Source organism: Chrysemys picta, chromosome 7 (assembly GCF_011386835.1).
Source record: "Chrysemys picta bellii isolate R12L10 chromosome 7, ASM1138683v2, whole genome shotgun sequence".
NCBI lineage: Eukaryota > Metazoa > Chordata > Testudines > Emydidae > Chrysemys > Chrysemys picta.
The window spans coordinates 19,793,512-19,816,758 of NC_088797.1; the positions used below are offsets into that span (position 1 = coordinate 19,793,512).

Sequence of the window (23,247 nt, forward strand, 5' to 3'; positions counted from 1 at the left end):
ATCCAGGGCTCCACTTGACCCTGATCATTTCCACCACGCAGTCATGAACCTTTCCTCAGCATTGGCATATTTTCCATTCCAAGGATAGCAAAAACTGTAGACGCCATGGTGCAAGCATCTCTTTTAAGAGGGTCCCCTTTCAACGGTGAATACTATAGCTGTGCTATTACAGTACGTCCATCTGCCAGGCATTTCCATATGACCTACTCTGATGTTCAGCCAGTCGCCAAATCTGGCCTAAATTCTACTCTGTCTTGGTTTCTCTGAGTGGTTCTTAAGTTACTAAAGTGAACTGACATGATTTTATAAATAAATAAAACTGTTAGAAATACTAAATCATTAACAAGATACATGTGTAGGCTTGAAAAATACAAATGAATGGGATTTAAAGGTGAACTAACTGACTTCTTATTTACTTCCCACAAACTTAGCCCAGCGAGCTGGGTTGTCTTGCAAGAGCTGATAGGATCACAAACACCTGAAGAGATAAAGGCAGCTGCATTCCTTGTGCTTCTGATGTTAGTGGTGTCTTCACTTCTGGCAGTGGAAATCCAGAACCCTGAACTCACTTCCTGTGATTAAAGGAGAAATGTATTTTCAAATATTTTGTTTAAAAATATATTTACTTTTGTCATGTCTAAGTCTCCCTCTGTGCAGCGCTAGTGATTTGGGATTTTAATTCACTTTGTCACTATTGCCTGTCCTAAGTATTCAAACGCTGTCACTCCGGTCCTCCAAAATCATGAGATTTTGATTAAAAAAAAGGGGGGCGGTGTCTTTCTCTTTGCCTTGTGGTTTCTGAATTGTTAGGGTTCACTCAGGTCACATTTGCAAGCTTTTCTCTGCAACCATCAAGACAAATAACTTCTTTTTTTTTTAAATGAAAGCTGAGACACATCATCAAATTACTATAGGAGCTTTTTTAAAGAAAAATACACAATATTGTGAGACTCAGGATATCATTGTGGGAGGTGGCAACACTGTTTTTATACAGAGGTCCAGGTTTTCAAACAAGTTATGTTGTGCTCATAAGACACCCAACTTGTCCTTTAGATGTATTTACAAATGTCTGGAATTGTTCCACCTTCATTCAACATAAGAAGAGGTCAAAGTTGACTTACATGTTATATGTGTGAAAATTGTCACTGAAAGTTTCCACTAGGATCAGCAAAAAGCCCATCTGACCTGTTGCTTTCTTTGCTCTATAGCAGGGGCGGGCAAACTTTTTGGCCTGAGGGCCGCATCGGGTTTTGGAAAATGTATGGAGGGCCAGTTAGGGGAGGGGATCGTGGCCCCTATTCAACCCTCTATTCCCCCTCCCCTGACTGCCCCAACCCCTATCCACACCCCCGCCCCCTGACCACCACCCCAAACTCCCCTGCCCTCTATCCAACCCCCCCACTCCATGCCCCCTTACCGCGCTGCCTGCAGCACCGGTGGCTGGTGGCACTACAGCCACGCCACCAGGCTAGAGCCGGGCCACACCGCTGCCACCATGCAGCACAGAGCACCGGGTCAGGCCGGGCTCTGCAGCTGCGCTGCCCCAGGAGCTCACAGCCCCGCCGCCCAGAGCATTGCGCCGGCGGCGGAGCAAGCGAGCTGAGGCTGCAGGGGAGGGGGAACAGCAGGGGAGGGGCCGGGGGCAAGCCTCCTGGGCCAGGAGCTCAGGGGCCAGGCAGGACAGTCCCGCAGGCTGTAGTTTGCCCACCTCCGCTCTATAGCATCACCACAATGTTATATTTCGGCTGTGCTACACAACAGACTGTATTTTCTCATATCAAGACTGGTATTCTCACAAAATAAGAATTGCTCACTGCAGAGGAACTGGAAATATCCCATTATAAGGGACATGTCATGACAGGGCTCACATCTGCTTTAATCTCCACCGTGGCGCTGAATCAATGGTTTTCTTTTTTTTAAAAAGTGAGAGTTAATAGAGCTGTCTCCCCAAGGTACTTACAGCTCCCCCATTACGATTGCATCTGAGCAATTAACAGTCTTGAATACATTTATCTTCACAACGCTCCTGTAAGTCAGGGATGCAGTTTTTTACAGATGGGAAACTGAGGCACTGAGAAGTTAAGTGTCCCACAGGATGTCTGTGGCAAAGCAGGGACTCCCAAGGTCTCCCAAGTCTTAGGCTAGGGCCTTAACCAATCCTTCCTTTCTTATATACCTTCTCTTCAAGGGGATCAGAACCTTGCAGGGTTTGACTTCAGATGAATATTTAATAGCAGGTGACATCTCTGAAACTGCTACAGTTAATATTGATGGGGTCGTTCCTTCTTCAGCAGCAAAAGCAGGATATCCTCTAATGTGGGACCGGGGAAAGCGATCGGAATCCAAGCCAGCGATTGGTGAGCACGTTAGCTGCCCTCTCTCCATTCTGCTCTTGTAAGCATAGCTACGCTTCAGCAGTTTCGATAATTCATTAATAACTAATGGCCAGGCATGTTTTTTTTATGTCTATTAATGAAGCCAATTTTTCAGACTGATGGAGAGCCCTCCCAGGTGAGTATCACCTGCGCTATACTCTCCACAGCTCCCTTTGCTCCATACTCATCCCTAGTCTTTCTCTGAGCAGCAGTGGCAAAGCGTATATTACTCCGTTACACCGGTAATCTAACTAAAAGCAATAAAACCTTGCAGCATTGAGGGTGAAAGAGTAAATCCTTCTTGGAGTGAGATGGGGAGACAACTCCAGGATGCAGGATACTGCATCAAAATATCTGGGCCAAATTGTGGTGGGGCCTGTGTGCTCAGACCGGGGGGTGATAACCCGCCAGACACCCCAGCATAGTCTATCTGGACTTTGGAGCCAGGGACACAGGAGTAAGAAGGTGTGCTGCCCCCACCTCCACAACATGTGGGTGGGTAGTGGGTGCAACCTTGGTTCCCACTCCTCCAATGTGCCAGGCAACACAGCTGAGCCAGCATCATAATTTGCTGTTGACCAATGCCAGCAAGGGGCAAGAAGCATGGATCCAATGAAGTGGGTTTTAGCCCACGAAAGTTTATGCTTAAATAAATGTGTTAGTCTCTAAGGTGCCACAAGGACTCCTCATTCTTTTTGCTGATACAGACTAACACAGCTACCCCTCTGAAACCTGTGCCTAAGGCGTGTCTATAAGGCCCAGTGATTCCTAGGGGTGCAGCTTACACACTACCCACTGCTCAGGGCTATGCCCAAAGGCACAAACTAGCCCCTGTATTTTCTGTTGCACATGGGAATCAGAAGCCACACTTCCATAGGGACTGAACCTTGCTTCTAAATGTGGGCACGCAATCTTGTGGAAATGTTGCATGAACGGGAGTAGTGCATGCACACTTCACCTGCACATGCCAATAGGCTGGGTCAGTGAAGTGTCCCCTGTGCATAAATACAAAAAAAGGAAAAAAGAAAGATTGAGATCGCAAATCTTTAACAGAATGTCAGTGTTTAGTAGACTTCACTGCCTGGCTCTCTAATCTATTTGAATGCACAAATGCAGCTTTCAAGTGCAAAAGACTTACATGTGGAAAATGGTGCGTGCAGAAACATAAAGTAAAAAACTGCACATGTAATGTTAGATTCTGCTTTTGCAAATTGGTACTTCAATGTCTCCACATTAATTTAGCATAGAAGAGGGTGGTGCTTTCTTTGTAATATCAGCTAATAAATGTGTAGAAATTTTTTTTAAAGAAGCTTTTAAAAAGTGGTGCTAGGGAGCCATTGGATTAATGCACTAGCTACTCACCTGGGGAGTTCTGGGTTCAGTGAGTTTTGTGGCCACAACTGAGGGTCCTTAATGGACCTTTATTTTCTGTGTAAAACAATTACCCAATTTACCCAGTTGAGAATCTCTGTTCAAGAAAGACCCAGGACTGAAACAGCAAGAGAGGTTGCATGTCAGGACTAATGTACATTGGCAGAGCTTTTGAGGGCCCCAGGACTGGAATAGCAAGGGGCCGGCTGCAGGTCAGCATTCGAGACGCATTGGCAGAGCTGTGTGGGGAAACTGCAGAGTGCCTGTTTCATGCTGTCAGTCCCTTCTATCATTACTAAACAAATTCTCCATCCAAAACTAGGATGACCCAATGATTTCTGGCACAGTGCCAGCACACTTCTTATTGGAGAATTCATGCAGTGGCATTGACAGTATGGGACTACAAAGTCCGTTGTCATGTGGCATGAAAGTGCCATTGCCTACCAGTGAGAGGAGGAGTGGGTGAGAGGTTATTGAGAACAGAGTGTTTTCTTTAAATGCTGTCTGTGGAGGGCCACTGAGACCCAAAAGACACCAAAGCAAACCTAACAATGCTCAACGTTTCATGTAGATGATATGTATATGTAGGCTTGGTAGAATTGGATTTTTATTTTTTTATAATCTCGACGGATACTATGAATGTTTATTTTTAAACGTTTTTTTAATATGTTAATTAAAATTTTCACACTTGTGCACAATTATGAGGTTTAAGCATTTCTTTTCAATTTATTTATTTAAATTTTCACAGCTGTGGGAAATTATGGGGTGGGGTGAGACAATAATTATTTAACAACAGTAGGTGTTGAGATTGAAAAAGTTAAAGTTTGTAACCATTAAAACACAAATTGCCAATGTCCCATGTCAAAATATACAAAGTAAGCAGCCTCAAATCAACTGTAATAAGTTCTCAAGCAGCATTTTTCTTACTTTGCCTAGCTGTAAATTTTTATCATCATCGATGGAAATATTTTTTCATCGGTTTGTATGTGTACAGTGAAATCAATATTTATTGACATCTACCAATAAAAATATAAATCTTCCAAGCCTATGTAAATGGTAGATCTGGGGTAAAAATTTCCAAAGGTCCATTAAGGTCCTAAGAACCAATTGCTAGTAACTCCTAGGCATCTTAGGCACATGCCCATCTACGTCTTTAAGGTGCCTAAATACCTATGAAAATATGGCCCAAAGTGATTCAGGAGCCTTTTCCCCTTTTCAAAAGTGATTTAGGAACTTAGGAGCTTACATCCTAATTTACAATGAGTCGTAGGCTCCAAAGTGCTGATTGTCGGATTTCAAAGGCATTTAGGCTCCTAAAGATGCAGATAGGCACCTAGAGGGATTTTCCAATGTGCCTACGTGGGAAAAACAACGAGGAGTCTGGTGGCGCCTTAAAGACTAACAGATTTATTAATAATCTCTGTTATTAAACAAAATGAAAATAAATCTGTTAGTCTTTAAGGCGCCATCAGGCTCCTCATTTTTGTGGATACAGACTAACACGGCTACCCCTCTGATAAGTAAAGTTAGGTGTAAATGCCATTAGTTTCAATGGGAGTTAAGTGCCTAGGGAGGCCACTAGCCACCTCTCTACATGGGTGCATGTTATGGGTTGGATTAAACCTCTCTGAAGCTCAGGGTGTGACCACTGCCCTTAATTTAGGATACAGAAGAACCCCATTTATCCAAGCTAATTGGGATTGGGGCCAGATCAGATAATCAAAATTCTGGATAAACTGGAGAATGGGAAAGTGCCATGCAGAAGCGCCATCTAGAGGCCACAGGAGAAATCACCCCCTTCTAGATCGGTGTGCACTGGTTGTCCGGTTAACACACAGAGCCAGCTAATGGAGGGTCAGATAAATGGGGTTCTACTGTAGTTATAAGAAGCCATTATGCTCCTTTATGTAACCAGGTAGCTAAAGCAATAGGAGCACCCCCCAAAACACAGGCACTTGGCAAGACTTGGGTAGAATCTTAACCTTATGGCTCAATGGGTTTCCCTGGTATGGCAAACATAAGGGGCTAGGGCATTGATTGGATTGGAGCTGTATTTTGTTTGTGTCTGTGAGAGAAACAGCGGAAATATCAGAGAAGCTGGGAGAGAAGGCATCAGGGAAGCACCAGCCACCACCACCGCAGCACTGGTAGTGTGACCCTGAGCAAAAAAACTAATAGAAAGCTTTTGGACTGAGTGCTGGCAGAAAGAGGCTTGGAACTGTGAGTAAAGAAACTATCTCCAGTTATTTGATCCTCCTGTGGTCAGGGAAACAGGACTTTGGGTGCATTCTTTGTAAATAAACAGGATTGCATCAAAGATACCTGATTCCACACACATTTCTCCTCCTAACAGAAATGGCCCACAGGGGGAACTAGACTTTGACTAGCTGCTCAGGTCAAAAAGGGGTAACACACATAAATGCCTTTGAAAATGTGGTTCCTAGGCCCTTTTGAAAATTTTACCCCAGGTCAAAATGTTTTCACTGAAATATTTTTCCCCCACAAAAAATATATTTTCTACCAAAATGACAAGTTTCACCAAAAACGATTTTTACATATATAAGTGGGAAATAATAATAATAAACAATGAAAAAGAGCCAGTTGTAGGATTTGGAGACTGTGAGGGTATTTTGTGTGTGTTCTTGTTGGGCTGGGGAAAGTGGAAGGGGCCCCTATGTTGTGGGTGTGCCAGGGCAGCATGTGTGTCCTGCGTGACATGGAAACCCCTTAGTAGAAAACACTGATGGTTTATCGCTGTGTGATGGAAAGTGACAAACCAGTTAACTGGCTGTAATTAGGAAGTGGAGAGCCTGGCTTTGAGTGGAGAGAGGTACATTAGTGAGGCTGGGGTAAATGAAGAGAAATGAGCTAATGGCAGAAGTGAGCAATATAGGGGCTGTGCTAGAAAGGGGGATTGATGAGATGAAACACACTCACATGGCTAATGAGAGGGACTATGAGAAGAGCTACCTTCTTATGCCATTATTGACTGAGAGGCAGTTCCTCTTGCTATTTTATCATGAGTGTGATGATATTGGTGGTCCCACTTGCTGCAGTCAGGGATTAGGTAAGAATCTCATCTTTCATTTAAAAAACCTTTCATTTAGAAAAACTTGCAGACATGACCCCTAAAGGCAGAAGGATACATATCATTTTTCAAAATCTCATGATTCTAAAGATAATCTTATGATTTGGTGGGGGGAGGATGTCACCTGATTTTTGAACACTTAGGGTTGACAGTACTACCACTCTCCACCCGCACCATTTCAGCCCCTTTCTGTTTTTCTTTCCCAGTTCACTTTGAGTGAAATAGACCAATTTTGCCCTTGCAAAATGTATTTATTGATCCTGTAGCGTGCACCATTGGCAGTTTTTCAAAATAATGGTAAACGCTTTAAGTGGATGATGTTTAGGGATTTTTTTTAAGGGGGAATTATAACCCATGCTGAGATTATGGGCCAAATTCACTGGTGATGTAAATGGGTGCAACTCTTGTCAATGCAACTGCACTTGCTTATCCAGACTGTAGGCTCTGGGACGAGGACTGTCTGTTATTTGTCTGTACAGTGCCTAGCACATTGGGGCCCTGATCTTTGACTGGGGCAGCCAGGCGCTATTGTCATACAAATAATACTACTAATAGCAACCCCAGCCATGAATTTGATCCAATGGCTTCAGGATTGTCATTCTGGAAGTGTTAATTGATCTTAGTATACGGGAAACCAACTTTCAGGGTTTATTTCAATGGGCAAGGGGTATGGCATTACTTTTGAGAAATGCATTATGGACATTGCTTTTTTCCCCCCAGGAGTATACAGCTTTTCAAATAAAATGTCACATTGAAAAGAGGAAAGCGTGTCAGAATGTGGAAAGGATTTGGAGAGTCTGACAGGGCATAACAAAAATATCTGATGTCCATCACAGAGCAAGAGTGATTTGATCATAATCCTGGAAACTGAAAACTCCTGAGTTTTAATTCCAGCTCTGATTCCTTCTTGTGACCTTGCACAAGTCACCCAGCCTGTCTTGCTAGATCTGAAAAATAGGAATAACAACAACTACCTTCCTCATAGGCGTGTCGGGAGGACTGATTAATGATTATAAAGTAGTTCTCAAATGAAAATTGCTCTTTGATGGCTAAACTACAGTATCATTATCTTTCTTCAGAATGAACATCTGAAGTGTTTCTCACTTCCAGAAAGAGATCTTTGTTCATTGATAACATTTGTTGGTGTTTTAAAGTAGCTTTCTGGCTGACTTATGGTGTACCAGATGGAGTATGGTGTGTTAGCATGTGTCATGCTCTGGGGTGCAATCCAGACTGGTGAGGGGCCTGCCCCGCAAGCCTGGAATTATCATCAGGGACTGAACCTGGGGCCTCTTGCACCAAAAACATGAACCTCTAGTACATGAGCTGAAGAAGTAGGGCCCCTTAGGTAGCAGACTCATAACCCTCTTATGAAATCACTAGGCTGCTCTATGGTAATATGGGTTATGTTAGGCAAAGGAAAAATTAGTCCACATGTTTCATACAGGCATCCTACGTGGATTGCAAAGATGTGATTTTAAGGGCTGAACACTATGCTAGTTACACACTATATTGCTTCTGTAGGCCAAGGACTTTGCACACACCAGGGGTTCCTTGCATCCCTCCATCCACAAGTTCCTGTATGCCACCCTCCCATTCCCCTCTGTTTCAGGGACTCCATGCAACTCCATCCCCCTCCTACATATCAGTGGTTCTATGTGTCCCCCAATCCCTTCTTCCCCCCATGCTAGGGACTCTGTGTACCTCCATTTCCCCTTCCCCCATATCAGGGTCCCCCATTCTCTCACTTTCATTGCAGGGTCTCTGTGCACTCCCGAACCTCCCCCACCCCTACAAACTCTTCTTTCTTTTCTTTCTGTCTGGGAGATAGATCATTAGGGTTGTGAAGCCATCTGGAGCAGCACAAGAGCATGAGTACCAACCTCGGGCAGACTGTTAAGAAGCAGGGCACACACCCTAAACTGGTTGTGAGATCTATATTTAGATTTCACCAACCAAGTATCCAGTGTAAACTCCTCAGGCACTACAACAGCATTAACATGGAGTCACAGACAGTCCCGTTGGGCACTCCAGTCTATCTTGCCACCCAGGCAAACTTGCCTTGGTGAGAGATGGTCCATTACACCAAAAAGTACAATATTCAGGTGCTCCCAGTCCCAGAGGCCCTGTTGCTTACCCCAGGCCAATTGCAGCTCAGACCTCATACCAAAGACAACACCTGTAGCCAATCCAATAATAAACTATCTATAGATTTATTAACTAAGAGAGAGAAATAAGAGAGTTATTTACAAGGTTAAAGCAGGTAAACATACACACACAAGTGAGTTAAAGTCTTACGTTTCAAAAGAGAAAAGAAGCTTCTATAATAAACAAGCTCTATATGACGTTTAGGGCTAACCCAGGCTAAGCACCTGGGAATGCCGTGCTTATGCTCAGAAATCTTTGCCCCTCAGAGGCCAACCAGCATAAAGAGATGCAGTTCCTTCTTGTCAGGGATTTTATTCCCTTCCCCCAGAGTTCATAGAATCATAGAATATCAGGGTTGGAAGGGACATCAGGAGATCATCTAGTCCAACCCCCTGCTCAAAGCAGGACCAATTTCCAACTACATCATCCCAGCCAAGGCTTTGTCAAGCTGATCGGACAAGTTCATCTGCATGTCTCCTCTTCATGGGTGCGGGGAGCAATCAGCAAAGTCTTTGGGCCCCTGAAGTTTTGGAATGGTTTGTCTGGTGTCCATGGGCCTTCTTTTGCTGAGAAGGAGATGACACCTCTTGTGGAAAACTAGTATTTCACACTTGGTAATGCGTCTCTCCTGCCTATGGGGTTTACTGTTCAGAGCAAACACTTAACTACTATCTTATAACATGGGATACAACTACTATAGGTGAGACTAATTCAGGCAGCAACTCACAAGTGTTTCATAAAGTCTAAACACTAAACACGTTTTTATAACTCTAATCCCTGTTTAACAATACTAACACATAGGCGATGCAGACTGGTTTCCAACTATGCATTTGTCAGTGTTCAGTGAGACCTAAGGGACCTTGGCATGAGCTGGCACCTGGTCAGCGAGCATCCCAAGGGTGTCAATGTTTTAAACTGTATTGGGATGATGGGCAGAGCTGCGATGGGAACATTGTTAGGTTGTAATGTGCAAATGGCTGCTTTCAACTTTTGTGTGTGTGTGTATAGACAATTACAGAGCTGCTTGAAGCTGATGCTAACCGTGTCTCCCCCCTGTTTCCCCCTTCTTATTTTCTGATTTTCACCCAAATTAATAGGCTTCTGCCCATTGATGCCAAGAACATTCCGTGAAATTTTGGAATTGATCAAATGTGGCATTCAACAGCTAACACGTTACAGACAGACAAACTGAGCAGTGCCCTCGAGTTTAGTGTAGGGTCGGCCAGTGATCATTTAGATGCTGGGAAAATTGACATCCATTGTACTCAGAGAGCATTGGCCATCCCAAATTAAAACAAACCAAAAAAGAACAGATCTGAAATGTGTGACGTTGTGGAAAGTCAGCGAGATCACTGCCAACCAATGTACGATCTATGGAAAACATACAGAATCTCATTGTGAGAGGGAAATAATGTACTTGGCTGATAATATTGTTTGACAGGAGCTATTTAAGTACAAAAAATTCTCCAAAGCTTCCAAGATGCCAGGAGCCCAAGGGTCAACACAGACAATACATTCTGGGTATTATTTAAATACATGACAGCTTTCTGTTTATAATCCCAAGCCAAACTTGGGTCAGAGGTTTGACTTTCTCCATTGTGTATGGACAGCCAGGAACTTGAGCATGTGTCGCACATTAAAACACTCGACCTGAAGTCAGGGTTACAGACTTCTCTTCATAACACCGATTTTTGTTCAGTGTGTGATGTCAGCAGTGCTGTGCCTTACATCCTGTTCAGCGAGGCTTGCCTAACTTTTCTAAGTCTGTGAACAATATAAAGCAGACTGGGCGCCGTCGCTCAAAGAAAGCAAGGAAATACCTTGATCTACTATTTCCCTGTCATCTGTAGAACTTTTTTTTCAGCATCTGTCTGTCTCTCACGCATACGAACAATTTAAATCAATATCCCAAAGTCACACTTTTGCAGAAATGAGCAAAAATGGTTCGATAAAGTTTAAGAACCTCCATTCTAAAGAGGATAACCAAAAGGGGTGCAGCTTGAAGCTGGTGTAGGGGATCCAGGCTACCCCAAAATCCAGTCTGCTTACTCTCCCCAGATGGCCTGATAGTGGTATTCCTGAGAATGATGTTTCCATATTAGGAAGATATGTTAAAAAATGCAGATACTGAGCACCCTCAATTCCCAGTGCAAACAGAGGGCACTCACCACCTCACAGGACCAGGCCCTTGGGAGGACAGCAGGAGCTGCTCTAGGCACCAGCAAAGCAAGCACGTGCTTGGGGCAGCCCATTTGCAGGGGCGGCAGGGATCCAGCATGGGAGCTGAGAACCAACAGGGGGCCCTGGGAGCTGTAGTTCCTTGGTTAGCTCCGTGCCTATAGAGCCAGCCCTGGAGCAGGGAAAGAACTACATTTCCCAGCATTCCCTTGGCCACTACCAACAGGAAAGAGGGGAAGGGAGTGAGGAAGCTGAGACCTCATGCTGCAGCCTGCCGTGAATGGAGAGCTGCACTGTGAGTAGGGATTCCATATTTTAACATTCAAAAAATAGGACACTCCACGGGGAGGGAGAGTAGCCCCACCCACACTCCACCCTGCCACCATCCACTCCCTCTGACTGCCCCCCACAGAAACCCCAACCCATCCAACCCCCCTGCTCCCTGTCCCCTGATCACCCCCTCCTGTAGGGTTACCATACGTCCGGATTTTCCCGGACATGTCCGGCTTTTGGGGGCTCAAATCCCCGTCCGGGGGGAAATCCCCAAAAGCCGGGCATGTCCGGGAAAATCGGGAGGGAGGGCTCGGCCGGGGCCTCTTTGTCTGGGGTCGGCGGTGCGGGGCCGGGGTCGCGGGGCCGGGGGCATGGTGCCGGGCCGGGAGCCGGGCCGGGCGCGCGGTGCCGGGCCGGGGGCCAGGGTCGTAGTGCCGGGCCGGGCTGGGCGCGGGGCCGGGCTGGGAGCCGGGGGCGCGGTGCCGGCCGGGCCCGCGGGGCCGGGAGCCGGGCCGGGGTCGGGGAGCCGGGGTCGGGGAGCCGGGCCGGCGGGGCCGGGAGCCGGTTCGGGGAGCCGGGCCCGCGGGGTCGGGGAGCCGGTCCGGGGTCGGGAGCCGGGGTCGCGGGGCCAGGGGGTGCGCCGGGCCTCCGGGGGCCGGCAGTGCTGGGCGGGCCGGGGGTGCTCGGCCAGGGCCGGCACCCCAGGGCCCGAGCCGACCCAGGCTGGAGCCGCCGGGGGGCCAGCCTGGGCCGTGCCTCCTCCCCCCACACCCCCCTTACCTGCTTCAGGCTTCCCGCGAATCAAATGTTCGCGGGAAGCAGGGGAGGGGGCGGAGTTGGGGCGTGGGCGGGGCTGGGGGCGGGGCCAGGGCCCCGTGGAGTGTCCTCCATTTGGAGGCACAAAATATGGTAACCCTACCCTCCTGGGACCCCTGCCCCCAGGACCCCACCCCCTATCTAAGCCCCAATGGTCCTTGTCCCCAACTGCCCCCTCCTGAGACCCCCCCCAACTTCCCGCCTAGGACCCCACCCCCTACCTGTCCCCTGACAAACCCCTGGGACTCCCATGCCTATCCAACCGCTGCCTGTCCCCTGAGTGCCTCCCCGAACCTCTGCCCCATCCAACCCCCCTTGCTCCCTGTCTCTTGACTGCCCCCCCGGAATCCCCTACCCCTTCTCCAACCCCCCAACCCCCTTACCGTGCCACTCAGACCAGCGTGTCTGGCTTCACGCAGCGCCAGACACGCTACTGCGTACATGCTGCCGTGCTCCCCTGCGGAACCACAGGCCGCCCTCCCCTCCCCCCAGCACCTGCCTTCCAGATTTGAACACCTCAAAATTCAGGAGTGCTCAAGCTCAGTTTGGGCAGCTGTTACTTCATTTCTCCCAAATCAAATATACTGATCCACTGTAACTTGCTGTAGAAAAAGTAGGATAAAATTGAGCAAGAAATGCTTCCCAGTGGTTATTAGGACTGGAATTGCTGTTTTCAACAGCCATTGCCTTTTTGTTTGTTTGTTTGTTTGTTTGTTTGTTTAAAAGGAAGACAGTGATATTGCATTGGCAAATTCCCCATAGAAAGAAAGAGGGAACAAAAGAATAATAAAGGCACCTCAACTTTTCCTCATTTATGTAGGACAGTCTTATAATATGCATCCAGATATCCTCCAATCACACAAGCTGAAAATTGTTCCACTTTACTGCAGTTCTGTAACCATATGGGAACCAATCCTGTCTGTGTTCTGTGCACATCTAAAATTCCTGCTGAATGACCTGCCCTGGGAGCGAGTTACCAGTGACCCAGGGCTGCGGTGGAAGGAGGGTGCAGGTGGGGGGGGGGTGAGGCCAGGGCTGGGGCGGCAGGAGGTGTGTTTGTTTGTGGGGGAGAGCCCAGGGCTGGGGCGGCAGGGGGGTGCAGTTGGGGGGTGAGAGCCCAGGGCTGGGGAGGCAGGGGGGTGCGGGTCAGGGGGTGAGAGCCCAGGGCTGGGGAGGCAAGGGGGTGCGGGTGGTGGAGAAGAGCCCAAGGCTGGGGCGGCAGGGGGGTGCGGCGAGGAGCCCAGGGCTGGGACGGGGGGCAGCCAAAATTTTTTTTGCTTGAGGCAGCAAAAAACCTAGAGCCGGCCCTGGAGGACAGGACCTTTTCACTTCGTGGCTAGTTTAAGGGTTATCATGAAGTTCTCTGAGTATTTCTCCTAAAAGAAGTGCTTCAGTGCTCATATGTATACATGTCATTCTAGGCATAATGAGACCTATTATTAAGGTTGCCTAACACTTTGTATTATGACTGTCTGTTTTCAGTTGCTTATAACTGTCAGACTTTAAAACCTGGCCTGAAGTATTTCAGATATTTTTGGAAATGAATTAAATGTGTGACAAAAACAGGTACTTTTGTCACTGTAAAAAAAAAAAAAAAAAGGCAGGGAATGTTTTTAACTGCCAAAGCAGCGCTGTGGTTTGGATTAGGGCCTTGAAGTTTGGCGGGGGGACAATCCTGTGGACATAGGAAAGCCTTTTGCTGTTCCCATGAAAATCCATCCAAATCTGGCTGCATTAAAAGCAAAAATCATTATTTGCGCATCCACAGTAGAACTTGTACAATGTTCTGTCTCAAAGTCTGACTTGTTACCGTGCTATACTCCCCATTCCCCTCTAAACCTCCAGTATGATTTTGAAGCATCATACATGCACAAAATACACCCCCAGACACAGCAAAATGAATCCTCTTCCTCTGCTTCTTATTTGACGTTTGGTCTAGAAACCAGAGCATTGGCTTGGGAGCCAAAAAATCTAGTTCTAGTCTTTCTCTGACTGGCATTAATAATTCTGTGTGTTTCGCTGCCCTTTTGATAGATGATGGCCTCCTACCCCATCCCAGTGGAAAATGTGTGAGAAGGAAGCAGGTTTCTGTTTCATGTTTTCCATGAGTTGGTATGAACCCAAGTGAATATCATAGAATTTTTTAATTGCAAAAAAAAATTCTCCTGATAATGTTTCTATTAAAAGTTGGGGTCAGGACATGTCAATAGCATTAGATAAGGTTTCAGCATTCAGCTGAACTGAATTTGTGCTCCCAGAAAGATATTTAAGCTGATGAGGACCTGAATTTAATAATAAGGCTGTAGGATAAGCACTGAGGTCTGTATTTTGTCTGTTCATAATCTGGCAAGGGAGATGTTGCTGCAAATTACGGGAACAAGCACAAAGATGAACAAGATTAGCTTGCTGTAGGCTAAATTTAGGAATATTTTCTAATGAGTGCAACAATTACGGTGGTGACTAGTAGCACTGCCATTGCAATAATTGTCTGATAACAACAGACACTCCCCTAACTTCTGTTCCTTCCCCAGAAGCATAACACTGAACCTCCTGTTTTAATAAGGAGAGCTCTGTCCCCTTGCTGTGTGGAGCTGGAAAAAGGCAAACAGATTGATACACACGAAAGAGGACTCAAGATTGGCAGTAGGATATCGAAACTAGGGGTTTGACCCTGTTCCAGATTAAATCAATAGCAAATCTCCCATTGTCTTCAATGGAAACTGGATCAGGCCTTAGATCATTGATTCAAATTCAGCCCAGGTTAGAAGAGTTTAAGTGGCAAAAATCGTGGCCTCTCTATTTCCCCTGCCCAATCCTTTGTGGGCATGGAAGGCCCAAGAAGCAGTGGAACCAATGTGGTTTTCCTGCTTAGGGCTGAAGGAAGTTCACACATTTTGCTTGCCACAGAGCTGTGTTTTGCTCGGGTCCCTCCAACCTAGTTTGCAATATGGGCTTGGGGGGGGGGGGGGGGAGTGTTTTGGAATGGGAACATTGTATGTGGGTCTGACTTGGCAAAGCCCTGACTGGGATGCTTTAGTTGGTGTTGGTCCTGCTTTGAGCAGGAGTTGGACTAGATGACCTCCTGAGGTCCCTTCCAACCCTGATATTCTATGATTCTATAACTATGTCGATCCGCCAACCAAACCCTAAGCCTTTTCCCAAGATTCACAAGGTCAGGAAGTGAGCGAAGTAATTGTTTTTCAGTTTCACAGTTATTTACCAGAGGAAGAATCCTGCATTGCAGAAGTAGATTGGTGCTTCCAGCTTTGTGAAACTAGACTATGTAGATTTCAAAATATAATAAAACTGGGAAAATTTAACATGGTGAAAAATGTTTTCAAAATTCTGCCATGTTTTGGCAAAAATTACAGTTAGGTAAAATTCCAGATTTTCACATTACGTATCTCTGAGTATAGAATGCAGAGGCTATAACTATTAGGTGGCAACCTGTCAGCTCAAAGGAAAGAAGACAGTGTTTGCTATTAAAATGCCGACACTTACCAGTTGAAAGTAATTAGTGTTACTGGCCACGCCAGCAAAACCCAAGTAACTAATTACTTTCACATGTGTAAAGGCAATGTTTTAATAATACCAACTATAATGTCCCTGGGCTGAACACAGATCTGATGCTATCTAACAGTATGACACTCATGTTCTGACCCTTGAAATCTATAAACAAGAATATATAGGAATGTATCCATCTTAAAGAGACACTTGTGATAAAAATCATATATTTAAAAAATACTCTTACCTGTGTTAATAACAACACCTTAGATTATTAAAACTGAAACAATCAAATCTATTTTACACTGCTTATGTGGTGTTCGTTTGCTTTTTGCACCTCACAGCTTGGACAATGAAATTTGACAATGAAATTTGACCAATCAGTTTCACGTGTTAGTTCACATGCATTAGCATAATGTTTAGGGCTGGCTGAAAAATTTTGAACTAAACATTTTCCCACAGGAAAATGAAGTTTTCCTGAAATAAACATTTTTCCATCGGAAAAGATTGTTTCCATCGGAAAATCTGAATGAAAGCACTGGAATGGGTTACCTAGGGAGGTGGTGGAATCTCCTTCCTTAGAGGTTTTTAAGGTCAGGCTTGACAAAGCCCTGGTTGGGATGATTTAGTTGGGGATTGGTCCTGCTTTGAGCAGGGGGTTGGACTAGATGACCTCCTGAGGTCCCTTCCAATCCTGATATTCTATGAAACGTTTTGTTTCAGGTCAGTATTAATTTCTGTATGAGCTACCATGTTGCCTCCTGGGAGTTCTAGTTCCAGGTCCCTTCTTCCTCATTCTCCAATATAGGTTCAGCTCACTGGCCAGACTACATCTCTCATGGTACATTGTGACCAGCATGGCTGAGCTGCTGTGATGTGTCCTGGGAGACTTTTCATTTTGCAAAAAGTTTTGCTGTCTCAATGTTGCATCTGATTTGGAACAAAAACAAATGTTGAACCATTGGCATTTCCCCCAGGACAGAAAATCCATTTTTCGATCTGCTCTAACAGTGTTATAGTCGCTGGGTTTTTCAATACTCGGGGTGAATGTTTAAAACAAAAAAAATATTTTCAGGGTTCCCCCCATTAGGTTTTGTAAAACTTTTTCTCCTAACAAAATATAAATAGCAGGACCTATATTAATGGATTCTGTCCCTTTAAATAAATGACCCTTGCATCATGTCATGCTTCCTTTGCTGTGCCGGCCATCTTTTGTCATTGTCACACTTTTTAAAATCCTGTGTCACATATTTGAACTTCTTCAGCAGGTTGAGTGTTCTGGAGTTAGGATTGCATCTCAGTCCACAGCTGAAAGCCTGAATGCTGAACTTTCTTCCTCTTCCTGATTTCACTCAGACCCTGAAGGTTATTTTAACCTAGTTTTGTGTGTGTGTGATTTCCTTTTCTTCCTCTTTCCCCTTTACATAGTGCAGCCAGATTAATTATGAACCAGAGAATTCTCCAGCACTGTATAATTCAGGGATTAATTATTGATAGGTATGGACTCTATTCCTTATTAAAAAAAAAAAAAAGCCACACACGTTGAACAGTCCCCAGGATAGTCTGTCTGTATGTCGGGTGTTTTACAGGGTTTTTAAGAAACACTCTGCAACTCCCATTCTCAAACAAATGGCATGTTGTTGAGAGCCATTATACCCAGATTACCATCCCCACATGAGAGCACAGTGCTACTCAACTCCTAGAGTCAGGCAAAGAAGCAGCTCTGTAGCGTAGGGAAGAAAATGAGCATCTCTATTGATAATGAGTTATTATCTATGTCGGTTAAAGCGACCCCCAGAGGTCTCGGTGAGGATCTGGGCCCCATTGTGCCAGGTGCTTTGCAAACCCATAGTAAGAAAACAGAAGCAATTAAAAGTCAATATATGCCAACTGTCTAGGTATTTATGCTGTACTCATTTACCCATGCAGTTACCAGAGGTACCTCCTGTGCTAAGTGACGGGGAAAACAGTGCTCATCTCACCTCCCTCTATACAATAGCTGTTGGCAAATGCTCTCTTATCTCTGTGTTCTTTCTGATTAAGTTCCATTCCGGCCATACAGACTCACTAAACCATCTCATACAGGCCTGCCAATATAACAAGAAATAGGTACAAGATGTGGCTCCAATAGCACAGGCCTTTCTCATCGGAGACGCCCTTCCTCACCCATGTGAGTATATCTTCACAGTGATCCTAGTTAGAAAACACAACAGTGGGCAATTAGCAAACCTAATAAATACTGTCCTTCTGTATCGAACAGACCACCTCTTCTGTTGCCCCAGAACTATTGGCCGTGTCTGCTGTTTTTTTTGGGGGGGGGGGGTGGGGGGCGTTTGACAAAATTTACCCCAGAATGAAAAAGTAGGGGGAAAATCATTCCCTTTTCCCTTTCTTGTGACTGAAAAAATGATCATTTGAAGCTGCCATAAAAATGAGAAAATTGCAAAATGCAAGTAATTTAAATATCAATGTTATATTCATGTTCCCTCTGCAAAGCGAGAGTCCCTTCCCAGAACAGCTGATCTCTTGTGCATTTTCTTTCTTTGAATTTCCTCTCATGCTTTCTGATTAACTCCTTAATACCCTGAAAACGGCCACTGCTTACGCTCGTCACCAAGCAATAGTTATATTAAAAAAACAAAACAAAGCAGGTCTAACCTGAGAAATTCAGATACTTGTGCGCTCAGAATTCCTGTTTTTTTCTGGCAAGACCAAAAGTCTAAAAACTAGGGGACTAGGATAAAGCACTTTTTATGTTTAATATTAAATAGTAACCTGATGTATGGACTGGTTTGAAGAGTAAGAAGCAATTCCAGCAGATCTGCTCTGATTATAGTGAATTAAAATGATTGTTGTGTTCTAGATATTTTTATGAAATGTTTCATTGGGAAGAAATCAAGAATCTGGGCTTTTGCTATGCCAAATAATTTCAGATTTTGTGTGTGTGTGTGTGCTCGCGCGTGCACACTGATGTGTTATTGGCTTCAGGTCATAAGCAGTGTAGGGACTGTATTGATAAAACTGCTGACGTTCACAATGGGCTCTAGAGTCTTTTAGCTCTAGATCAACAGGTCAAATCTGGCCTAGAACAGCAGTGATTGGTGTCACCACCATCTGAAGGCTATTTGGTGCTCTATGTGAAATGAGTCAGTAGTGTCAGGCCAACTTCAGTGGGAAACCGGGCTAGTGTCCACATTGCACAAAGCTTTGTGATATGCGATAGCTCAGTGAAAAGTTTTGGGCTTGATGCAGGAATTACTTGACCTGTGCTATACAGGAGGTCAGACTACGTTAGCCGTAGAAGCTATGAATCAGTGAACATACAAGTGCAATTAACACTCCATCCTTCCCTGTACTGCCTTTGGAATTCTCAGCAGAAAGCCAAGGACCGAATGGGCCATGGAACCTGAAATCCCCTCAAACCGCTGCTCCCATCCAAGGTAGGATCCGGTAAGGGAGAGAGGCATGGCTGCTGCTGTGCTATACCTCTTCTGTGGAGAAACAGAGGGCTTGAGGCCACCATTTTCAAAGCTGATTTCGAAAGTTAGGCTCCTAAACACATACTTAGGCACCTACCTGTATTGTAAGTGGCCCACTTTTTAGAAAAACGGCGCACACACCCAATCAGTTGGCAGATCCTCCCCTGGTGTAAATTGTTGTCATAAGTCAATGGAGCTATGATAATTTACACCAGCTGAAGATCTGAGTCCAGGTCACTTTTATCTCAGTGCCTAAATATTGTTTTAGGAGCCCAGCTTTTGACATTTTGAAAATGTTGGCCTCAGTCACCGGGGTTGCCAGTTCAACACCCATCACTGACACAAAATGTCCATAAGAAAACAGCTGAAATCCTTTCAGAGCTGAAGGAAAAATTCATACGTTAGACATGAAGTTCAGAGGCAGCCCTGGAGGGTCCACTCCCTGTGCATTTTGGTGTCATAGGCAGGCGAGGTCCAGGTTTAGATCCCTCCCTTTCCAGACCTGCAGCGGTTAAGCCTGTGGGGAGAGGACCGGAGGAGCAACTCATGTCACTGTTGTGCAACTCTGGACCCTGCTTAGAGCAGTTTTGATGGGACCTGGAAGGAGTCCAGTGCAACCCACCCAGAGGGTGGGTTGTCATGATGTGACGCTTGGGGAGTAAATGGGACAGAAGAGTGGAAAGTGTGTGTGATGGGGAGCCACAGAACACCCTTTCCATAAAAAACTATCCATGTGAGTCAATCGTTGCATCATTGCCCTGAGTCAAATTCCTGCAGGACACCACAATTATTGATGCAGTAGTCAAAACTCCTTAGCACACAGTATGTTTGCAAACAACCAATTTCTCCGAGTCTTTTACACTAGCCCAGGGTAACGTGATATGGCCAGTTTCCAAGTGTTTCATTGCTTCTTCCCTCAGTACAGAAGTATCAAATGCTGTTTACTGAATATTCCATTGGTTCTTATTTGGGCTGAAGGTGTCAGTTACCACTAGCACTCAGGGGATCAGGTTAGCTGCCCTGAACCTGTTTTGGTGGCTCAATTCCTCATTTTCGAAGAGAAGCTGCATTTCCACATCAGCTGAACCTTTTGTATGCTGGCCTTTTCTAGCCTGCCGGCTGAAGGAATGCTTGGGAAGGATATGCCTCCCCGCCCCCACCTCCCCTAACATACATACGTACTTCAAGGATAGAAATGGAATGGGGGACATGAAAGTAATTCAGAGAAACAGAGGCATTTTTAATGTAAATGATGCACCACAGGGGACTTGACCTCATTTTAGATAAGAGGGGGGAGGGGTTGTGTATACAGAAATGCAAATGATTATGTTAGTGCCTGGTTGAGGTTCCACAGCACGATGCTCCGAAGTCAGGAAGTGAATAAGTCTGAATCTGCTCCCTTAACTTGTCCCTCTTGCCCATCCTAAAATATGATACCTTCCTTCCCGGTGTGATCAGAGTCTATAGTTCTTAAATCAGAGATTGTTTTCTCCAAAGTTAGATGAACATACACTTCTGAAATACTAAATGGCAATCCAGACATCCACTGGGGGTCCCATGTTCCACCTTAACTTCTGCCCAGCTTGACTTTTTGAGTGCTTAACAGGGCAACCTTAATGGTGCATCAAAGAAAACCAACCCTGGTTCACTACGGTTTTCTCCACAGCCACTGACCTATCTGCAAGACCATCCTTCCTGCTAGCAACCTGAAAAAGATTTGGTCAAATTCTGGCTGGTAGAAATAATCCTTTCGGATGCTGATCTGATACCAGCGCTGATTGCCAAAGGTCTTATTCTCTAGTGATGGTCTTCTGTGGCTTGTGGGACCGGTTTCCACACCTGGCAGCTTCACTATACAAAATATGACTATCTTTCTCGTTCCATTTTGGTGGGAGATGCAAAGAGAGATGAGGAGTCTTTGATTTGAAGACGCTTGAAGAATGGGATTTGTGTTAGGTCTGAATGTTGTCGTAGTTTATGATTTCCCTGCTATTTAGTGCTTACACTGCTGTGAAGAAATACACTTGAGCAGCCTCAAGTTAACGAAGTTTTTTTCTACACGTGTAGGATCAGTTAAGCCCCATGACATCCTTGTGCGGTAGGTATAGTTATCCCCATTTTACAAATGGGGAAATTGAGGCACAGATTGGTGAACCAAATCTCTACGTTTATGAAAAGTGCCATGTTTTTTTAATATCAAAGGAGAGCAGGCAGGGCCTTGGGTTTTAAAGACAGAAGTTTCAAAAGACTCTAAATGACTTTGGAGCACAAGTCTCATCAAAAGTCCTTGACTTGCAGTAAGACTTGTAATGATACTTGTGCTCCAAAGTCACTTAGATGCTTTTGAAAATTGCACCTTGAGGTCTTATTTGAAACACCATCACACACTCAACTGCATTGAAATCAATCTGTCCACCTCAAAAGGATTAAAATGCCAAAATCAAAACAAACAAACAAACCAAAATACCACCTTGAGGGTCTATTTCAGTGGTGCATGTGAATGTACCTTACCAGTAAGTATACAAAGTTACACCGATTTTTACAAGTTCCTGTGTGCGGTTAAACAGGTGCCCCTTTCATTTGTGGCTACATTTTAGTGATGGACAGAGTTATCTCTGTCTGTAGATCGGTTTAACTTTGCAAAGCCCTTTGGAATCCTTTGAGAAAAAAGCTACTGTATAAACAGATCTCAGTATTTAGACTATTTCTATAGCTACTGGCATGATGGAGCCCTTCAGAACTATCTGTGCAACTGATCTTATTCTCCCTGGTAGGCATGACTATATTATTGACGGGTGGGGAAAATCTGACAGAAATAGGTCAAATACATTCAGTGAGAATGTCTGTATTTAAGAGATCATCACTCCAAAGTGAAAGGGTAGGACAAGATAGCGGGGCTGTTCCACCAGTTTGCCGACCGGAGTCACGTCCTGGCAGGACGGATTGTCCCAACCTAGTATCGTGACTTGATAATGTTTATGCTGTAGTCATGACATAGTGGAGCATCTTTGTGGTGCAAATAGTACCCACAAGCACCCAAGAATGGGCACTGGCAGCAGTGTAAAATAATAACAAGAGAAACTCACCAGCTTTATTATGGACTGAGCTGGGGGGTGTCTATCTGTTTATCTATCTAATCATACCCTACCCATCACCATGGCATCAACCACCAGACTTTTGCAACTAAATCCTGAACTCGCAATCCCTTCTAGCTAGAGACGGAACTGAGTCAGCACCATATATCTGGATCTCTCATTCGCTCCACCCCATCCCAAACCATTGGAATACAATGGGTCCCAGATCCCAGCAGCTTCTTCTTGGTTTTGCAATCACAACCTCTGATACAGGAGATTTTTGCATGCCACCCCTCTTTGCTCTGCCACCCCCTAATGCTGATTTAGGCAGATGCTGGTCCAATTCGAGGGAGCAAGAGATTTCAGTTACTCTATTTGCGTTCCTTCTCCAGCAGCAGAGGGCTGGTGAAATCGAGCTGGTATTTATTTATTTACAGCCTATCCTCTGGAATCCTGATAGTAAAGTTATTAAAATGAGATGTGTCAGCATATTGAAGAGGGTTGTGGGTCTCTTGCATCTTTCATGCAGTTTGATCCGGCTCGGCTTGTTAACACTCAGTTACTTTTGTGATTAATTATTTAATCCTCTCCCTCGGTACCAGGGTATAATAGCAGCCCCCGTTTCTGCTGAGATTCACAGTTCTTCAGTTTTCCTGCGAGCGCTTCATGCCATGTTCAAATGCAAAATGATGAGCTCTGTATTCAGGCTCTTAAAGGAACAGTGCATCATTTTCCTCTTCTCTCCTCCGTCCCTGACTGGATTGCTTTGCTCTGCCTTGTGATGCTGTTGGCTCTTGTAGCCTTTCTTTACTCCCAGGCAGCTGAAGGTGTCAATCAGTTCCAACTAATGCACATAATAAAGTTCGTGGCGCGCGCTGGAGAGTTCGGTCCCTGAGTTCTCTGTCAGTAGCAATGTCATCATTTTCACTACGAGGTGGACT

The 23,247-nt window shown here is 45.1% G+C and overlaps 1 protein-coding gene across 7 annotated transcripts in view; it reads left to right on the forward strand.

Moving 5' to 3' along the window:
• The window catches only part of GRIP2 (glutamate receptor interacting protein 2), a 472,776-nt gene that overhangs the window by 277,883 nt on the left and 171,646 nt on the right, over nucleotides 1–23,247 (forward strand). The window contains exon 1 of one of the 7 annotated variants that reach the window (XM_065550899.1): nucleotides 11,407–11,455. The exons of the other annotated variants lie outside the window; for them this stretch is intronic. Within the exon in view, the coding sequence (XP_065406971.1) occupies nucleotides 11,422–11,455 (34 nt within the window). The 5' untranslated portion in view covers nucleotides 11,407–11,421. Of the gene's footprint in view, nucleotides 1–11,406; nucleotides 11,456–23,247 lie in introns of those variants that run through there. 7 annotated transcript variants of the gene reach the window in all.